The following is a 19,450-nucleotide window of genomic DNA, read 5'->3' as shown; positions in this document are numbered from 1 at the left end:
GATGAACTAAAAATCTAGCACGTAAGGGTGTATGTGTATATATATGTATTGTGTACATATGTGTATATGTATATATCATGTATAAGTGTCATATGTCTTATATATGTCTTCAAGTATGAGGGCAAACTTTAGGTTGAAGACGCTGAGTCGGGTACTGAACTCCTTGAGAAAGGAGGGAGAATAGTTTAGGGGGTAGCAGGTGACAGCAATAAGAATATGGAACAGATGACAAAGAGGGATGTAGTAAACTTCAAAGAGAAAGAGTTGCTGAGTGTTGGTGGCTGAAAGAGAGTCTGGAAGGGACAGCAGAGACTGAGGTGTAGATCAACTCCTCTTCTTGCTTTGGGAACATGAGAAGAAGCAAGCAGTGTTGAAGAAGGTCGCTAGTGATGCCGTGTCTTCTGGAGAGGATCAGGTTTCCATGAGAACAAGAAATCTAGGATATGTGAGAAAAGGAGGGATTAAGGAGAGAAGGAAGGTATTTTTTTAAAATAGTCTAGTTCTAGAGAGCACAGGTGAAAGAGACAGCAAAGGGGGAAAGAGAATGGGGAAATGGTAGGACTGACTGGGATAGTGACAGGAGTAGGAGAAGAAGTATGGCAGAGATGATGACTTTTGCCCCAGAAGAGCTGCTATACTAGAATAGCTGCTCTAATAACATTAATAATTATTGTTGTAGCTTATAGGTGGTTTCCTGCTTAATGTCTATCTGAAGAGTAGCTCTGGAAGGTCCTAATTGATGCCTTAGAAATGGCATTTAAGCAATTAAAAGATTTGCTTTTTGGGAGAATTGTTCATTTAATCATTGGCATATAGATGATTTTGCTGCGTTTCAGAAACCATCCAAACCTCTCCCAGGTATTTCTGATAGCAATTGATGGTGTGAACAGGAAACTTCTGTCTGCTAACTCCAATCACCCTGTTTTCCAAGAGGACTAGGGTCACACCCCATCAATGGCATCATCTTCTCAAAGCTCTCTGGCCCTTGTGTCCTACCAAACATTCCCTAGTGTGGCTAGTACGTGTTTTATTTTTGAAAAGTAAACTTTAGAGAGACACCATCAAGAATGTAATTAGGATTTCTTAAAATAAGGAGCAGTTAGAACACCTGAGCATGAAGAATTAGCACATTTTTACATCACATTTGAAATAACAAATGAATGTGTCTTGGGTGGTGAGAAAACACATTCCTTGAGCGGTGCTCATCAGTAAGAGAACTACTCGTCTCCTTGGGTACCTGATAAAAATAGAATAAAGAAGCAGCATTTTTTGAAGGATGTATTTCTAGGCAGATTTTCATTTACTTGATTTTTCTTGGAAGAAGTCGCTATTGAATATGATCTTTGTAATTTTCACTATAATCTGCCATCCCCCCATGTAAAAATAGTAGCTATTTATAATTCCCTTCATTATTTCTGTTTGTCTCACCTCCTACAATTAATATGAATAGGATAATGAATCATGATGAAATACAGCTGTTTTATATTTTCAAAGAGAGGCTTGTAGCTTCCTGCAGTGTATTGCCCATGATTTATCTCTTTGGTCGTATACCCTGTGGTTATGCAATTAGCTTGTTATTTTTATTTTCAGTTCATGGATCTTCCCTCTCCTTGGTTTCCAGTACATCATCCATTTATTCCACAGTAAGTATTAACACGTTTAGATTTACTCCTGATAGTTTGTACTTAGGTATTCTGATCACTTCAGCAGTTTTTTGTTTGCTTATCTTTTTGGTCTGGAACTGGGATTTCATAGGTTTAGGGAAGTTCTGGGGAAAAACAAAAAACAAAAAACTTCTACCAATGTAGAAACTGTAACTGATAGTCTTAGAGAGTTGCCTGAGACACAAAGAAGCTGAGACTTGCCCAAGCTTACACAGCCAGGATATGTGGGACTTGAACCCAGGTTTTTCCAATCCCAAAGCTAGCTCTCTATCTACTACACCATTCTGTATCTCTTTGCCATTTATGTCCAGGAAAAAAAACATAAATGACCCTTGGTAAACAATACTCTTCAAGGTCAACACAATAAGTCTGCATCCTAAATTCTCATCAGGGTCAACGTGTTCTCGTATACAAGGTTGAGAACTCATACTCTAGGGCTTATAATGTAGCAGGAGAATGAGATGTAAAGTTTGAATACAATTTCGTGCATAGGAGAGTAGCAAGAGATTGCCTATAGATGTCAGGGAGTAGTGATCAGGTAACAGTTATTGTACAGCATGGTTACCTGAACAGCTTATCTAATGTCAGAACATGAGCTCAAGGCAGCCATCACTATTAATGAAAGAAGCTTATTGTCATGGCATGATCACAAGACTAGCATTGAATCTCCAGAGTAAGGAGACCTGGGTTCTAATGCTGGATCTATTTCTAACTAATGGCCTTAGACAAGTAACACAGGATATAACCTTATTAAAAACTCCTAAGATATGGTCTTGACAGCCAACAGTGACACTGACTTGCAGATAGAAATATTTGGAATTGGAGCTAGCCCTGTTGGGGTGATGGTGGTCCGCTCTGATCCCATGCACACCTATCTTAACGATTTTTGTTTTTCTTACAGCCAGAAGAAAAGTGCCAGTCAGAGGTAAGCAGCAGTTCCTTGACTTGATATCCCTTTTAAATCTTAATGTGTTATATCCTTCTGGATCTGAGTATCTGGTCCTCAAATAAGTAACCCTCTAAAATTTGATGTTTAGATTCGAAAGCTACGGAGGGAGTTGGATGCATCCCAGGAGAAGGTTTCAGCCTTGACTACTCAACTGACTGCTAATGTAAGTACTAAGAATTAAATGCTTGCAAATGTTGCCCATTATTCTGTCTAGTAAAGATTGAGATTTTGACTTAAATTTAGCAATCCCAAGTCAAAACCCAAGATTGACTCTTTAAAAAGTTTTCCTTTGTTAATAATAGGCCTGACTAAATATTCCAATGGATCCATACCCCTATCTATTGATATGGATATTTCTTCCAGGGGTGCTAATTCATAGCTACTTATCCTATGTAACATTTGTCCATGTTCTCCTATACATTTGCCCCAGGGGTTGTACCTGCCTCCTCCACCCCACCCCACACCCCCCCCCCAAAGTGCTGACTGTCTTTCTCACTTTCTCTTGGAGTCAAGATGTTATTTGATTAGATAAAATAATAACTGTCACTTATATGCTACTTTTTGTTTTGCAAAGTGGTGTATCTCATTTGAACCTCAGAAGTCCTATGAAGTAAGAAATAGAGATTTTATTCCATTTTTATAGATGAGAAAACTGAGGCACAGAGACAGTGTAGGGACTTGCCCTTGATAGTGGTTGGCAGAACCAGGATTTGAGCCCAGATTTTTTGATTCCAAAATTACACTGTATCAGTCTTGGTGAGTTATTTTACTGCCATTCTGTTAGCCAAAAGTCTATAATAATAATGATATTAACCAGCACTCAGATAACACTTCAAGGTAAGGAAAGCACTTTACATATGCATGTATTATATCACCAGATATTCACAACAACCTTTTAAGCAAAGTGCTATTATTATTAACAGATGAGGTAGAATGACTTGCCTAGAGTCACACAGGTAAGAAGTGTCTGAGGCCAAATTTGAACTCAGGTCCTTCTGACTCCAAGTCTCATGTGCTGTCCACTGTATCACCTTCCTGCCTTTGTAAAACAAAGAATTTCTGCTATATGAAAGTTAATGCTAATAGTTATAATATAAGTTTTCTTTTTAGCATAAAGCTCGTTCTCTTCATCTCTATTAAAGTCCTACTCTGACGCTTCATCACAGGATGAAGGCGAATTTTGCTTCCCTGTAGCTTTTCAAGTGGTATCCAAGTCTGGCAAGTCTTACCGAGAGAAAGGGGCTTTTAATTATGGTCCTAGCAGCAAATTCTGTGTCTCTCATCCCAAGAGCAGCAAAGCTGGTTCAGAGAGGCTCAACTAAAGGAGGCTGGCCACCAAGTGATGGTTTGTTTTTTTTGGCCATAGTGACTCATATGGTTCTTGCTAAAGGAGAAAGCGAGCTGTCATTTACATTAGAGGAAGGGATACCCACAGTGATGAGGACACAGCCCCTTCAAGGAGTGAGGTATTCAAGTGCACCAAATATGAAAACATGGGGGGGTGGCAACATGGTTCAGTCAGAGGACCTATGTTCCGATGCCATCTCTGACCCTTACCATCTTTGTGATCTTGGGCAAGTCCCTTAAAAATTCTGGGCCTCAGTAGTCTCATCTTTAAAATGGATTAATTGGACTCTGTGGCCTCTGAGGTCCCTTCTGGCTCAGATTACTGATTCTGGCTCAGTTACTAAAACTAAAATAAGAATTCCTTAAATATTAGATACAAGTAGGTTTTTTGTTTTCATTTGTTTTCTTCCCAATTAAATGGTCTTAAATGTTTTTTTATACCTCTAATTATGGAAGATGGTCCAGTTTTAATATCATTCCAATTCAGACCAACTTTTTATTGGTTAAAAATGCAAATATGTGAAGGTCTGCCTTAATGTATGCATTGTCAACCCTGGGGTTAGTATGAAATAGATTCTTCCCCTCTAATTGTGGAGACTGATACTTGGAACCCAGAACAAAGAAACAAGATCAATGAAATACTTATTAATACTGCTATGTGCCAGGCACTTTGTGGGGACAGAGATAGAAATACAATAAATGGAACAGTCCTCACTGACAAGAAGCTTGCATTCTAATGGAGGAGACAAATACGTGCGTATAGGTACGTGTCTACATATCTCAATCTTCACTCTGAGTCTTTTGGAATTGTTATTGATCATTGTGTTAACCAGGGTTCCTAAGTCTTTGAAAGTTGTTTTTCTTTATAATATTATCTCCTTGATTGTTTCTTGCAGTAAAATAGTAATTTGTTCAGCGGTTCCATTCCCCAATTGATGGATGTCCCCTCAATTTCTCATTTTTTACCACCATAAAAAGAGCCACTATGTACTTGCGGTCGTTTTCCCCTTTGATCTCTTTGGAGTTTAGACCTAGTCGCAGTATGGCCAGGTTAAAGGGTAATGCACAGTTTATGAGCTGGGAGGCGTAGTTCCAAATTGTTTCACAGAAATAACTAGGCCAGTTCCATCAATAAATACTTCACTTAATGGTGAAACTTTAAAGATCACTGAGCAAAGTTTTGTTTTTCTTGGTCTTGCATTTGAACAGAAGTCTAATATGCTCTTAAAACATGAATGGTAGACCTTTTGGTAGAAGAGAGCCTTTCCCACAGATTTTGCTCAGTTAACTCAATTGTTGTATGATCAACAAATGATAAACACAATAGGATCTTAGTGTGTACCTATATCAGTCAGTTACATAATTACAAACATGTCATCTGTGGAGTGTTGTCCACATAGAGCTTGACTTCCTCTTCCTCATGTTTTCATCAAGAACATGAATGTAGACCATTCTCATAAAGATGGTAGAGTTGAAAAAGTGGACATGGTAAGTCAGTAAAGGCTGGTGTCTTCTTGATTGCCTTAATTCATTCACCCAACAAGCATTTATTAAACGCCAACTATGTGACAGGTAGGCACAGAGGATACAGTGCCCCTACACTTTAGGTGCTCGGATTTCACAGAGGGTTGAAGGAGAGGCATCAACTCAAATACAGACATTTAGAGATATGTTGAAAGTAATTCCCAAAAGGGACAGTAATAGAAACTGGGGATAATCAGAATAGCATATTCCTTTTTTGATATTTAAAATCTGTTCCATAGTTCCTTTATTTTTTATTTAATTTTGTCAATGAACAAAAACCTATTTTCTCTCCCTTTCATATCTACTCCCCAGTGAAACAAAAAACAAAAACCTTGTAACAAGTACAGTCAAGCAAAATAAATTCCAATGTTGGCCATGTCCAAAGAACATATGGCTCTTTCTACACTCTGGTCCATCACCTCTCTTTTTGGATATAGGAAGCATGCTTCATCATCACTCTATGACTGGTTACTACGCTGAGCAAAGTTCTAAATCCTTTCAAAATTATTTCTCTTTACGATGTTATTTTATAAATTGCTCCCGTTCTCCGTACTTCTCTTTGTATCCATTCATACAAGTTTTCCCAGATTTCTCTAAAAGGCCCCCTTTTGTCATTTCCAATGGCAGAATTGTATTCCTTCTCAGTCATATACCACAATATGTTTAGTCATTCCCCACCTGATAAGCATATGCTTGATCTCCAGTTCTTGGCTGCCATAAAAAGAGTTCCTATAAATATCTTTTACTCTTACTCTTACTTTGATCTCTTTGGGGTATAGATCTAGTAATAATATCATTGAATCAAAGGGTATGCACAGCTTAGTAACTTTGGGGCATAACTCCAGATTGTCCATAATAGCTGGACCAATTTACAAATTCAACAATACCTAAAGTGCCTTTAAAATTGTGTTACCTATGGCCCATATTCCTCATGTATGTATTTGCACAGGTCCAATCATTCTCAATATAATGCTTAACTGCCATTTTTACTTCATCATATAAGATACTGAGGTTGTGGTGTACAAATGTGGTGGTTTAATTGTAATCAACGTTGAGACCAGGTCACTGTCATTTCTAATCTGTTTTATTTTGAACTTTTTTTGTGGTCTTTTAAATTTCAACTATAAATAGTCTGGTGGAGATGTGGTCCAACTATTCTCATGCCAAGAATTATACAAGCTCATTTTCCTCCTCAACAGCTTTTTCCTCTTTTGTGAGGAAGTATAACTCAGTCTAGTGCCATCCTCTTCCATAACTATTTACAAATGATCCTTCACTTTAAATTAGTGTTGCCTTGGCTCCCACGTCTCTAGTTGGCAAAGAGATCAACCATGTCCCAGTTAAGGTGATTTCTGGCTCTCTTGATCTTTTCATTTGGCAAGTGTTGTTCATTTATATTTCTCTAAGGAAAAAAATTATAATCAGAGTCAGTGTCTTTACTTTTATCCATTTCCCATACTTTAGAATGAACAGTTTGTTTAAATAAGACATATTGGAGCTATTACAATTGAATGCAGTTTTTTTCCTCTGTCTTTCTTCTTTTAATTTGGAATTGATTTTGATCTTTGCTCCAACTAGCTGATGGTCTGATTAGACTCAGCTATTTCTGAAATGACCCCCACATCAGCTAATGGTTAATTCCTGTCTAACAAGTTATTTATTCGGTCTTGTTTTTGTGATATAAGCACCAAAACAATGTCTAACCTTCTGATTCTCATCTTGGAAGAATATTCATGGTACATAGGCATAAAACTCCTGAGTAGACTTTAGATATTTGATCTCTGTGACTTCTTTTTTAAAATTATTATTATTATTTTGTCTAGTCTTTGGCTATTCAAAGATAAAGCTTTTATTAATGTGCTTTAGAGCATATACAGTGGTAGCTTATTTTGTCCTCATTTTTTTTTCCTGTAGAGCTCAGTTAGAAAAGACCCTGGGATAAGGTGCTATGTCTGTGATCCTTCTTCTTATTCTGAAAGTACAATGCCAATGGATAGAAAGCTGGTCTATGAGCCTGGAAGAACAAGGTCCAGGTCCCACATACTGATATTATAAGACCCTGGGAAAATCACTTTAACCCCTCTAGGCAGCATTTAAATAATAATAACAACATTACTAGAAGCAAACATTTATATATCACTTCAAGCTTTAAATGGGTTTTGTCCTAGCTGCCCATAATTTCTTAAAATATTTTTACTTAAAATCTTGAGTTCCAGATTCTATCCTTTCCTGTCTCCCATTCCTCCCCCTTACCTGAGACAGAAAGCAGTCAGATATAGGTTATACTTGTGCAATTATGTAGAACATTTCCATATTAGTCATTTTGTACAAGAAGACTAACTTCTTGGTCATAAATTAATATTAAATTTCCAAAATAGTTTTCATTGTCCTCCCTTTGGTCACTTTCACATTAAAATCAAGACAATTAATTAATTACAATCAAGATGGTAAAACCTAAAATGAGAAAGATCTGAGTTCAAATCCTGCCTTAGACACTTAGTAGCTAAGTGACTTTAAGAAAGTCATTTAACCTCTCTCCACCTCAGTTTTCTCACCTGTAAGTGGCAATGGTAATAACACTCACCTCCCAGAACTGTAAAGTACTTATAAATGGTGGTGATGATGATGATGAGAGTTAATATTAAATTTTAATATTAGGTTAATATTAAGCATTAGGATATAATAAAGGTTAATATTAACTTAATATTAAGTATTGAGATATAGTAAGTATTAATATTATGTTGATGTTAAATGTTAGGATATAAGTATTAAGTTAATATTAATTAATTAAGATTAATTAGTTAAGATATTTGTTGACTTATTTGGAAGGATCATATCAAGTTCTTCATCAAATCTTTCTACCTTCCAATCCTTTGCAACAGATTTTAGCTCATAAATTGTACTTATCTTCACAGTGATCCTTTTGCATATGCTTGCCAGAAGAGCAAGATGACCAAGTGTCCTGTGTTGTGATGATTCTGATTGCCTTTGGGCGCAGGATAAAAACCAATTCTGCTAACTCCTTTTGTTTTCCTCTCCAAGAACCAGTCAGTTGTCTTATGATCTAGGTGACTGACTGTCTCATAGGCATTCTTTTCTCCTTTCCTCCCTCCCCACCTTGCCAACTCTACAACACTACCAAATCAGCATTAATTCCTCCTCCCAGGTGCCAGTTAAGAGATGTTGAGTCTACTGGTTGACATGTAGACCATAAAGAATTAAATTCAGTCAAGTAGTTGGCCATCAACCGCCATCAAGGGATAATAACCTTTGCTTGCCATTAGCTTGGCTGAATAACTTTATAGCCCATTCTACTCCATGGGCCTTTTGGAATCCCATTGTAATACTGTGTCTCTCTGAGGTTACTCTTCTACTTTCCACAGCAGTTGATGTGAGAACCCTCACCATTATTCTAATAATGTGTTTGTTCATTACATTTAATACTGTATTACTTTACAGTAAATATTTAATCATACCAAACACTAGGCGGTGGTAACTTATTTGTCTGCCATTTTCTCAGACAGATCTGTGTTTATTTTTGTAGAACTCACTCCTCAAGGACATGTTATCCCTATGTTTTCATACTATTCATGTTTGTTTTCATTTGGAATGTGAGAATATGGTGCTTGGTGAGAAATCTATTGTGTGTTAGAAGAACAAGACTGAAATGACTTCACCATCCCATATTTTCCTAATCATTCTTGTGACACAAAAGAAAAATGGCCCTATCATTTAACAGCAAAATAAGACCCTCTTTTATAGACTAATCTCTCACTGTTAATGTAGATTCTTTTTGAGCTTAGAAGAAAATAGTTCATTTCTCATTGGCATATTCTTTGTCAATTTTTTTCTTATAAAATTAAAAATTTTAATGCAGAGAGGAAGGTAGGGATGGGGAAAGGGCTATTATTTAAAGGAACAGTAGTTCTGTTCTTCAAGGAACCATTATTTCATCAAGTGTGATTATTTACTCTACCAATCTAGATTGCAACCACTATGTGCTAATATTAATATATAGTGGCTGTAGCCCCCGGAGTTCATTACCTGGTAATCAAACTTCTGATGATAAGCCTCTTTATAATTAGCTTGGCTGACAGATATATTTCTGGTTCCATTCCCGAAACCTGTCCAGCTTGGCAAATTCTGTTGGACTTTATGTTGGAATGGCCTTGGAGAACTCAGAATGACTTCCATACTACAGGAAAAGTATTGGATGAGAGACTCAATGGAGGAGATGCGATTTTTATTTTTGAAAGAAACAACATTTGTCACAGGAAACCTTTGCTTTCTTTATTCTGAAACACAAGTGTGAAAATTATTTTAGAAGTGACATTGCCCTCCTTTCTGTTCCTTCACAGAATCCTATAACTCTTTTCTCACCATACTGAGGCTTCTATTATAGCTAAATATTCCAAGAGAAATTTAAATGCATTTCCTTATTTTAAAACTTAGTGATATTCTATCTTAAGATATTCAGAGTATCTATTCATAAAAAAATAAACAGGTCTTCTTGTGTCCTATTTATTGTAGCTAGTGGTCCTTTGAAATGGGATCTCTATATTTAAAAGTAAATAGTAAATTGATAAACAAAAGTAAATTTTAAAAAGATAAGTAATTATCCAAGAGGCAGCTTGTCCTCAAATATTTCTGCTCACCAAACCCAAATAACAAAATCCTCTACCTGCCCTCGAATCCCTTAAGTCCAGTTCCCATCCTTATCATTTAACCACAAAACCACCTTCTCCAAGTTAGCCATTCATCTTGGTGCAGCCTTAATGCAAGGCTTCTATTATATCCTCCTCCTCTGCCTCTTCAAGTCTCTCCTTGTCTAACATGATCAATTACCCTTTCTTATTGAACTAGTTCCAATTTGAACATTATATCATGTTAGCATCCTACTTTTTCAGTTCATCCTGTAGTAATTCATTTATCTAATGACAATCCTACTTAGAAATCTACCAAGGCTTTTTCCTGGTTCCTATCTTTTTTTATCATGTGTATTTACCATTGGAATTGCTCACCTTCTCTCAGAGACTGTCACTCTCTAATTTCCTCTTTATGCCTCTCCTGTCCCTTACTGTACACTTACTATGTACAGTCTTTAGGTTAGCTGATTAATTGAGTTTGTACCCCCTCAGTATGGCTAACAAGTCGTTGTGAATGATTCCCTAGATCCTCCTCCTCTGCTCAATTACCACATCAGCATAGCTGTGAGTGAGCATAGTCCCAATGTGAAACTTTGATATGTCAGTAAATATACTGTTTTGCACCTGAAAGTTAGTCCCTTCATTTTCAGCACTGGCTTGTTCAAGAAAAGGTTGCTGTAGGTTTCATTTACATCAGCAAGTCCAACAATACCTCCTCTCCCCTTCACTTGACCATCACATGTGCTTTCTCTTGAACACTCTGACATTTTATTTAGCCAACTTTAAAACAAGCCTCTTACAGTTGTGTGTGTGTGTGTGTGTGTTTGTATGTGTATGTGCTCCACCCTACATATTTTCCTTCCCTTGAAGAGAACTTGATCCCATTCTATGTCCTTGACCTTCCAGGCTCACCTTGTAGCAGCCTTTGAGCAAAGCCTTGGGAATATGACAATCAGACTTCAGAGTTTGACCATGACAGCCGAACAGAAGGCAAGTATGAGGAAGAATGCTATTTGGCTGTCCTTGTAAGGTATTGAGAAGAAAAGTGCTCCGATTGTTTCCTTTATAATAACATCATGTTAACTGAAGTGAATTTAATTAACCCACTGAATTATAGTAAAAAACAGATCTGTATGTCAGTCTAGCTTGCTGAGTAGAGAGTAAGTCTAATTTTATAGTACTGGTCATTCTAACCAAATGCCACGTGCAAATGACCTAGAGACACCAGACTCATATAACTGTTCTTTTTCTTTTGTCTGGATGTTTTGTAGGCCTTAGAAAACCTCCAACCCATCCACTGGAATTGCCCCCCTGCAAAACCAGTCTTTCACTAGTCTCTCCTTCCTCTCTAGGCACTTTTCCCAAGGTTGAGTGACTGTTCCCCACTATGCAGTAAGAATTTAGGTTCCTAAATGTTTTCCTTTGTTCTTCAGGATTCCGAACTGAATGAGTTAAGAAAAACAATTGAACTTCTAAAGAAACAAAATGCTGCTGCTCAGGCTGCCATTAATGGAGTAATTAACACACCTGAGCTCAACTGCAAAGGTAAAGAAACAGATACTAATTTTAGCAGAAGCACAATACCCAGAGGATACCATCACTTGATAACATCTGATGCAACTTCCCTCCAAGAGATTACCGATGTCTGCATGAAATCAAACTTTTGGTTGAATCTCAAAAGTTCATGAACGATACCATCAAGTTGAAAATACCTAACTTTAAAAAAAATATTCAAATTTTCTCTTTCCACTGCTGTTTTGCACATCAAAGATGGAAAAAAACATGTTTATATTGGCAAAGCTTATTAAGTTTCTTCATGCTGATTTCCCGGTCTATAACTCTCCCAGAACAGCTAAGGCATTTATATTTTCATACTGACAGGAAACAGAGTAAGAGGTGTTTCTTCAGTTTGTACCTAAGACATCATTTCTAAATAATGCTATATGTCCAATTGCATTTTTACACTGACTTTTTGTGTGAGAGGAAGTGGAAAATGTCTTTCAGCAATGTTCAAAATGGATTACTCTTTAAAAAAAAAAAAAGAAAAAAATTGAAAAAGATTTGTCTTTCTCCTCTCATCCCTTACACTTAGAGTGGCACTTCCTTTTCTTCCAAAAGCAACACTATAAAAATCCCAAGAAAATGTTTGATAACTTTTAAGAAATTCTAGGAAGGAGTTTCAGTTTTTGAAAACATGACTGCTTTTAAGCTGATTAGACTCAGTAGGCAGCTAGGCAGTGCAGGGGTTAAAGCACTGGGCTTATCTTCCTCACCTTCCTGAGTTCAAATGTGGCCTCAAACATTTACTGGCTGTGTGACCCTGGGCAAGTCACTTAACCTTATTTGCCTCAGTTTCCTCATCTGTAAAATGAGCTGGAGAAGAAAATGGCATACTACTCTTAATATCCTTGCCAAGAAAACCCCAAATGGGGTCACAGAATTAGACATGACTGAAAGAACTGAATAAGAAAAGACTCAGAAGGTACTTTCTTAAAAAAAATACATTTACATTTATTTAAAAAATAAATTTATATTTCTTTAAAATGCTCTGCTAGTTCGTAAAATTATGGGTTCATCGATTTAGAGCTGAATATGACTTCATAGGTCATCTTGTTTGACTAGCACAATTTATAGATGAGGAAGCTGGGGCCCAGAGAACTAAGAGAATTTGGTCAAGGTTACATAGGGAGTAAGTGCCAGGACCAGATTCAAATCCAGGAACTCTGACTTTAAATCTAGTCTTCTTTCCCCAGAACCATACTGCTATAAATTGGGGGCTCATTGAGTCAATTGATCAATTAGTTACCCTATCCCACTTTAAAGGAGTAGGTTCTATGGCCTGATACCTTGACCAAGTTAGAACATCTCAGCCAAGTCATTCAGGGATATTAGACTAAGGGCAGAAAAATCATTGAAAGCCATTGGATAAGTAGAGTAACATGGCGCAGGAAATCTGGATTGATGGAGAGACTTGATCCTTCTGGGTATTCTATAAGATAGCTGTCTAATTCAATATCCAGTGATATGAGCCAGTTGATACAGGACAAGGTGTTTTTCTTCCTTCCCAAACATTCCCCAAGTGACTCTCAGGGGCTTGACTAGAACTGCTTGCTCCTTGCCAATTACCTCAGATCTCTGAGTTTTGAACTGGCCTGCTATTTTATTGAAGACCCACAAAATGTGGTCAAGTCTCTCAATCAATTCGAACAGACTTCTTTTGCGTCATCATTCCAGTGCATCCAGTAGCTTCTAAGAACTTTACCTCCTTAGTCAATCTTTGATTGAGATGTATTCTCATCTGGTTAATGGATCAGGATATAGCATCTGTTCATTTAGGGTAGCAGTATTTGATATATGACTTACTCCATTTCAAAGACACTGTTTAATTCCATGTAGATAATAGCATCCTGAAGAGACAAAGATTATGAAAAGAAGTTGAGCTAATGTATTAAAATCACTTATTCAGACTATTTGACACCTTTATGAAATGATTGAGTTAATATATTTTTGGTCATTCCCCCAAGTGGCAAAGGTGAGCGCTGAATTTTGAGTCAGAAGACTTGGGTTCAGATCCTGGCTCTGTCACTTGCTTCCTTTATAGCTTCCTGTTATCTACACAGGAACAACTATTTGTACTAAATAGGAATCTCTGCTTGATTTCAGATCTAGATCTGTGATCCGATGAGCTTAACCAATTGATTATAATCAATGTTACTCTCATTTGAAAAATTTCAATCCCAAGTAATAAAACATTGGTCAAATATTTCCTTAGTTTATTCATAAAGAGTTTAATTCTTCCCTATAATTTGAAAAGAATTTTGGGAAACATTCTCTTTGTGCCTCACCTTTCAAAAGAGAAAATTCTAACTTCTTTGGGTTGAGTATAGGAGAAGGGGGGTACAACATCACATCTCATTTGACTAAGCAAAGAGTGCTTTTTCTCTGAGGTTCTGTGTCCAATTACTAACAGGTGCTGATTAGAAAAGAGTCAATCCTTCTAATTAAGCACCAGTAATATAAAAATATATCTGTCTGATCACTAATGTGAAACCATTCATTAAATCAGCAGTTTCTTCTTTTGTATGCAGGCAATGGCACTTCACAGACGACTGACCTTCGCATCCGAAGACAACACTCTTCAGATAGTGTCTCCAGTATCAACAGTGCTACCAGTCACTCTAGTGTGGGAAGCAATGTAGAGAGTGATTCAAAGAAAAAGAAGAGGAAGAATTGGGTAAGTACAATTTAACAGTGTTGAGGAGAAACCCCAAAAGAACAACATATTTAAAATGAGGAAACCTGGGTGTGAGCTCTGGTTCTGCCGATTACTCTTTGTATGACCTTGAGCAAGTCATTTACCCTGTCTGTGCCTCAGTTTCCTCACCTGTAAACTGAGGTTGTTGGACTAGTGGATCTTAAAGGTCCTTTCCAGCTCTTAATTTAAGATCCCATGAATAGACCCATCAGGACTGAATAAAAGACAAAAATGAATGCATTTGGGATAAAACCTTGACTGGTTCTTAACTATTATAGAAACTAGTCTTTCAGTAATATACCACAGAAAAATTAGCTAACAAAATTTTAGCTACACAATGGTTTTCTCAGGTCAGTGGTGGACTCAGTGTGATCATAGAATTTCTTAAGGAACCATTGCCTTAGAATTTTTCTGTTCCATTAGGCTGTGAAATGCATACCTTTCATTTCATAAATGTCCCATGTTTCCTGTTGTATTGTGTGTGAGGTTCTGGATTCCAGAGCTAACATTTTCTTTGGTTCAGACCCCTCTTTCTTTGGATGATGCTCAGTGATACTAGTGGCCTATTTTTTCATATGTATATTTGGAGGAAAACTGGAGGCAAATGAACCTTTCTTTTAAATACCCCTAATATCCTTTCTTACGAGAGAAATATTTACATGTCTCAAAGTAGAACATCGCTTTCAGTGAGTAGTTCAAAAGAGGACATGAAAGGTCCCAGTTATGAAATGGCATCTCCCTCTGTGGTATCTGTCATGTTTTTATACCTTCAGAAGATGTGCTTGGATTTTTTTCCATTACGGCAGTGCAATCAATGATGATGACCCTCCAAAGGATAATATGTTATACTCATTTCCTTCCTCTTTTCTTGGGGGAGAAATCTCAGTCTCCTGTTCTCTTGGTTCCATTGCTAGCATTCAACGAAATGGCACAGTTAGAACTGGTGGAACTTTGGGTGCTCTAGGTCTCCTTTCTTCTCAGAATAACAGGTGTCTTGTGTTCTTCTGAACCTGTCTCCATCTTCCAGGTAGAGGGGTAACATTGTCATGTTATCGTCATGGTGTGCTTAATGTTCTAGAAATTGTCATTCATCCCATACACTTCTCACTCATTTTACATTATCCTGGATGGGTGGCAAGGTCAAATTAAATGGGAAAGAGGGTTGACATTTTAGTCATGATATGCTTTTGCTAGTTGCAAGCACTAAAAAAGTCCAATTCCCTTATTCTAATTGTTAAATAACTTTAAAATAACAAATGACTTCTAGGGAACTATTTTATGAATTAAACATAACATGATTGGTCAATCAGTCAATAAACATTTGTCAAGTTCTACTGTGCTAAATGTTTTGATTAGTTATCAAAGCCAGGGGAGAAATGTCTTTTCTAAGAAGGGCATAAGATATATACATATATATATATATATGTATCATACATAAACACACACACTTTCAATTTTCCCCCTTCCTTCAGCAACTAAGACCTAAAATCTATTTAACTTAAAAGCAGCTCTTGGTTAAGCATAATATTGAGAGCCTAGGAGAGAATAGATATTATCCATTCATATGCATCCAAAAACAATTTTGTTCAACAATTTCAGCTTCCTTCTCCATGAGTCTTTTATTTTAGAGAGAATTACAGGGTCTCAAGTGGGTAGGTTTGAATGTTACTATTTCCTGTCAACTCTTAAGAGGTTCCAGCAAATCATGAAATGACCGCAGAGTATGGAGTAGAAAAAAAAATCAGACCTGGGGAACCTTAAACTAGTTCTGTAGCCTCTGGGGGTTGAGCATGGTCTTCATAGTCTGGGAGCCATTTTTCTGTTTTAGAACTTGGATTCAATCATATGCATATTTAGTGGATACCCACTGCATCTATGCTAAATTCTTTGGGAAAGGAGATGATGTCAGAAAAAAAGAAAGTGACTCCAAAAAAAAAAAAAACATAGTAATTTAAAGATGAAAATATTATGCAACCTAGAGTGGAATTGATTTAGTGTTTTTGAGTAGACATAATACTGATGGAGCACAAAAAGACAGAAGGAGGTAAAAGGGTAGCAGAATTCTGTTCTTTTCAATAGTCATGCAAGAGATCCAATCAGCCAGGGAGAATTTGAAAGAATTTGGACTACATGGAGGCCAAAAGCTGCATTCCTCCTCTTCTATAATGGAGAAAGCTTCTGGTATTCCCAAATATTCCTGTTTTGGCCATATCAGTTAGACTTACGTGCTTTTTGTGTGGTGTTTATTGGTCATGTTATGTCTGACAAGTCCAGAGCTTTCCCCATTCACTGGCTTTATCTGTTAAAAATTGTCTTTTTTCCTTCCCCTTCCCAATTTTTGCTTGCGCTTCCTCTGGCAGGTCAATGAGGTAAGCAAGACAAAGTCTAAAACATCAAATACCAAGCTAACCCATCCATCCATGTGACTAACCTCATTGGCATCCATCACCGTGTCTAAGCATATCGCTTTGTTGCTGTTGTAACCTCATCATCCAAACATCCATCTGTCTGCTGAGCCACATCCTGTCTTGCTGTTTCTACCTGTAGATTCAAACAAAAGAATAGGCATGGAATGCTCTCCCCAGGTCCTTTCAATGGTTTCTAATTCCTGCCTTTCCCTTAAAGCCCTATCAAAAGGGAAAAGTCTTTGGTGACCTTTCTCCCTGGAAAGAGTGGTCCATTTGGCTTCCACTCGCCTTCAAAAATCTGCATGTCTGTCTTTCTGCCCTGGCAAAGTATGGATGGGCATTTCTTTGGATTCTGTACATGCTTACCAGTCTATCTTTTCAGTTACGCAGTTCCTTCAAGCAAGCTTTCGGAAAGAAGAAATCCCCTAAGTCAGCTTCCTCCCATTCAGACATTGAGGAGATGACAGATTCTTCTTTGCCTTCCTCACCAAAGTTGCCACACAATGGCTCTGCGGGCTCAACGCCACTGCTGAGGAATTCTCATTCAAACTCTCTGTAAGTTCAGCCTATAATTTTAAAATCTTTTGGAAAAAAACAACATGAAGCTATCTTTGTTTCTTTGAAATTATGACATAAGCCAAAACAATTGTAACTAGGAACACTCTTATTATTATATTCTGTGCTATCTTTACCACCAAATCTTTGAAACTATTCCAGGAGTTACCACTTCATTGAAAGCTGTTTTTGCCCTAACACGTCAGGATTAGTGACACTAGACTGAAGGTCAGGAGACCCAAGCTGGCATCACAACTTTCTTGCTGCCCAGTTGAATGACTTTGGGCAAGTCATGTAACTATTCTGTGCCTCGGTTTCCTCATCTATTAACTGAGAATAATAACTCCTGCCCCATGATGCTCTAAGGTATCGTTGAGTTATATTGGGATCAGGTATGATAATTTAGAAAAGCACAAAGGACTCTTTGTTAGCAGTTTGCTTAGTTACAAAGGACAAACAAGGACAGGGAGGGATCACAGAAATGACTGTTGTAAAAAAAAAAAAAGCACAAAGGCAACAATAAAATTTTTATTTAAGCCACAAAAAGGAAAAGTACAAAGCATGATCTAAATGTAAAGTAATGTTAGGATTAGAACTCTGATTATTATTAAATATTGCGTACTCATATGGCCTGGAGGTCTTGTTCAGGTAGATTACTCATTCTTCGAGGGAACATGAATTGTTCTTTTTTTTGCTCTTGGCATCACTCATTGGAATAATAGTGACTTACCAAGGCATTGGAAAAGTGGGCTTTTGAGCAGCCATTCAAATCAAGCTAACAAACTTTGAAACGCCCCAAATCCAATTCTAATCCAACAAGTATTCTTTAAGTACCTACTGTGTGAAAGGCACTGTCCCTGGTACTGGAGATAGAAAGACAATGATGAAAAACAGTCCCTGTCTGCAGATTGTTTACATCCTCCTGAACAATTCCATACAAAACAAATAAATTAATGGAGTAGTATTTGAGGAAAGAGGGCACCTGGACTGAGCCTTAAGGAAGCTGAGGATTTTTATGTACATGCATTGAAGAACCAAGGGAGGACAGCCTGCAGGAAGGCAAAGAAAACACAAAAGAGAACCACAAATTGGAAGAACAGCTGCAGACTCCTTAGGTTAGAATGTAGAAGCACAAAAGGGAGTAATATGACATAGGCATAGAAAGGTAGACTGGAGCCAAATTTCATCGTACTGTAAATAATAGGTTGGAGAAGCATTGTAATTTAACCTGAAGGCAGTAGGGAGCCAGCAAAGATGTTTGAGCATGGGAATGACATCATCGGACCTGTGCTGTAGGAAGATTATTTTGACAGCTGGGTATAAATTGGATGGAAGAGGAAAAGATCCAAGAAGCAGGGATAACATTTAGGAGACTATTATAACAATCCAGGTGAGGACCTGATCCAAAGTGGTGGTTGTGAGAATGCAAAATGTTGTAGAGGTAAAGGTAGAATTGATAAGACTTCACAAGATATTAAATATAGGGATAAGGGAAAAGGAAGAGTGGGAGATGATTCTCTGGTTGTGAACTTGGGTGACTGAGGGAATTATGGTACTCTCAAAAAATAGGGAAGTTTGGAAGAAGAACAGACTAGAAGGACATTGTATAGTATTTTTTTCTTTTGTTTTTACTTTTTTGTAGTTATTAATGGTGGCTTCTTATAGTAAGATAATGCTTCAATAGCCCATGCAAAGTGGGAGGTCGAGCCAGTGGACGATTTAGACTAAGTAGGGAATTTTGCTTTGGAAGTACGACACCCTATTTATCCTCAAAAAATGAATGGCAGGATGTGGTAATAGAAAAAAAGGCTGGATTTGGAGTTAGAGAACCTGGGTTCAAATTCTGACTTCACAGTTTTGTGCCTATGGCAAACAATAAGTCACTTCCTTTTCATGGGTCTCATTTTCTTCATCTAAAAAAAGATTGGACTAGATAGTCTCTGATATCCCTTAACTCTGCTCTCTTTGTGATTTTTTTAAAAAATTTATTGGTATCTTTTTTGAAAATCATCTGCATTTCCCAGTGTATGTCTCCCCTCCTCCACCAAAGAAAATTTATCCCAAAGAATTAAAATGAGGGCAGCAAATTCAGCAAAACCAAC

At 37.3% G+C, this 19,450-nt stretch overlaps 1 protein-coding gene across 6 annotated transcripts in view; it reads left to right on the top strand.

Annotated features, from left to right (window-relative positions):
* The window catches only part of NAV2 (neuron navigator 2), a 446,141-nt gene that overhangs the window by 386,875 nt on the left and 39,816 nt on the right, over positions 1–19,450 (top strand). For all 6 annotated transcript variants that reach the window (XM_072619354.1, XM_072619352.1, XM_072619351.1 and 3 more), the window contains 7 exons: positions 1,591–1,643; positions 2,566–2,589; positions 2,702–2,776; positions 11,037–11,120; positions 11,564–11,675; positions 14,219–14,364; positions 17,176–17,348. In XM_072619354.1, coding sequence (XP_072475455.1) covers positions 1,591–1,643; positions 2,566–2,589; positions 2,702–2,776; positions 11,037–11,120; positions 11,564–11,675; positions 14,219–14,364; positions 17,176–17,348 — 667 coding nt within the window. The remainder of the gene's footprint in view (positions 1–1,590; positions 1,644–2,565; positions 2,590–2,701; positions 2,777–11,036; positions 11,121–11,563; positions 11,676–14,218; positions 14,365–17,175; positions 17,349–19,450) is intronic.

This window comes from Notamacropus eugenii, chromosome 6 (assembly GCF_028372415.1).
Source record: "Notamacropus eugenii isolate mMacEug1 chromosome 6, mMacEug1.pri_v2, whole genome shotgun sequence".
Lineage (NCBI taxonomy): Eukaryota > Metazoa > Chordata > Mammalia > Diprotodontia > Macropodidae > Notamacropus > Notamacropus eugenii.
Note: the sequence above shows the minus strand (reverse complement) of the source record. Positions and strands in the feature narration are given on the sequence as shown.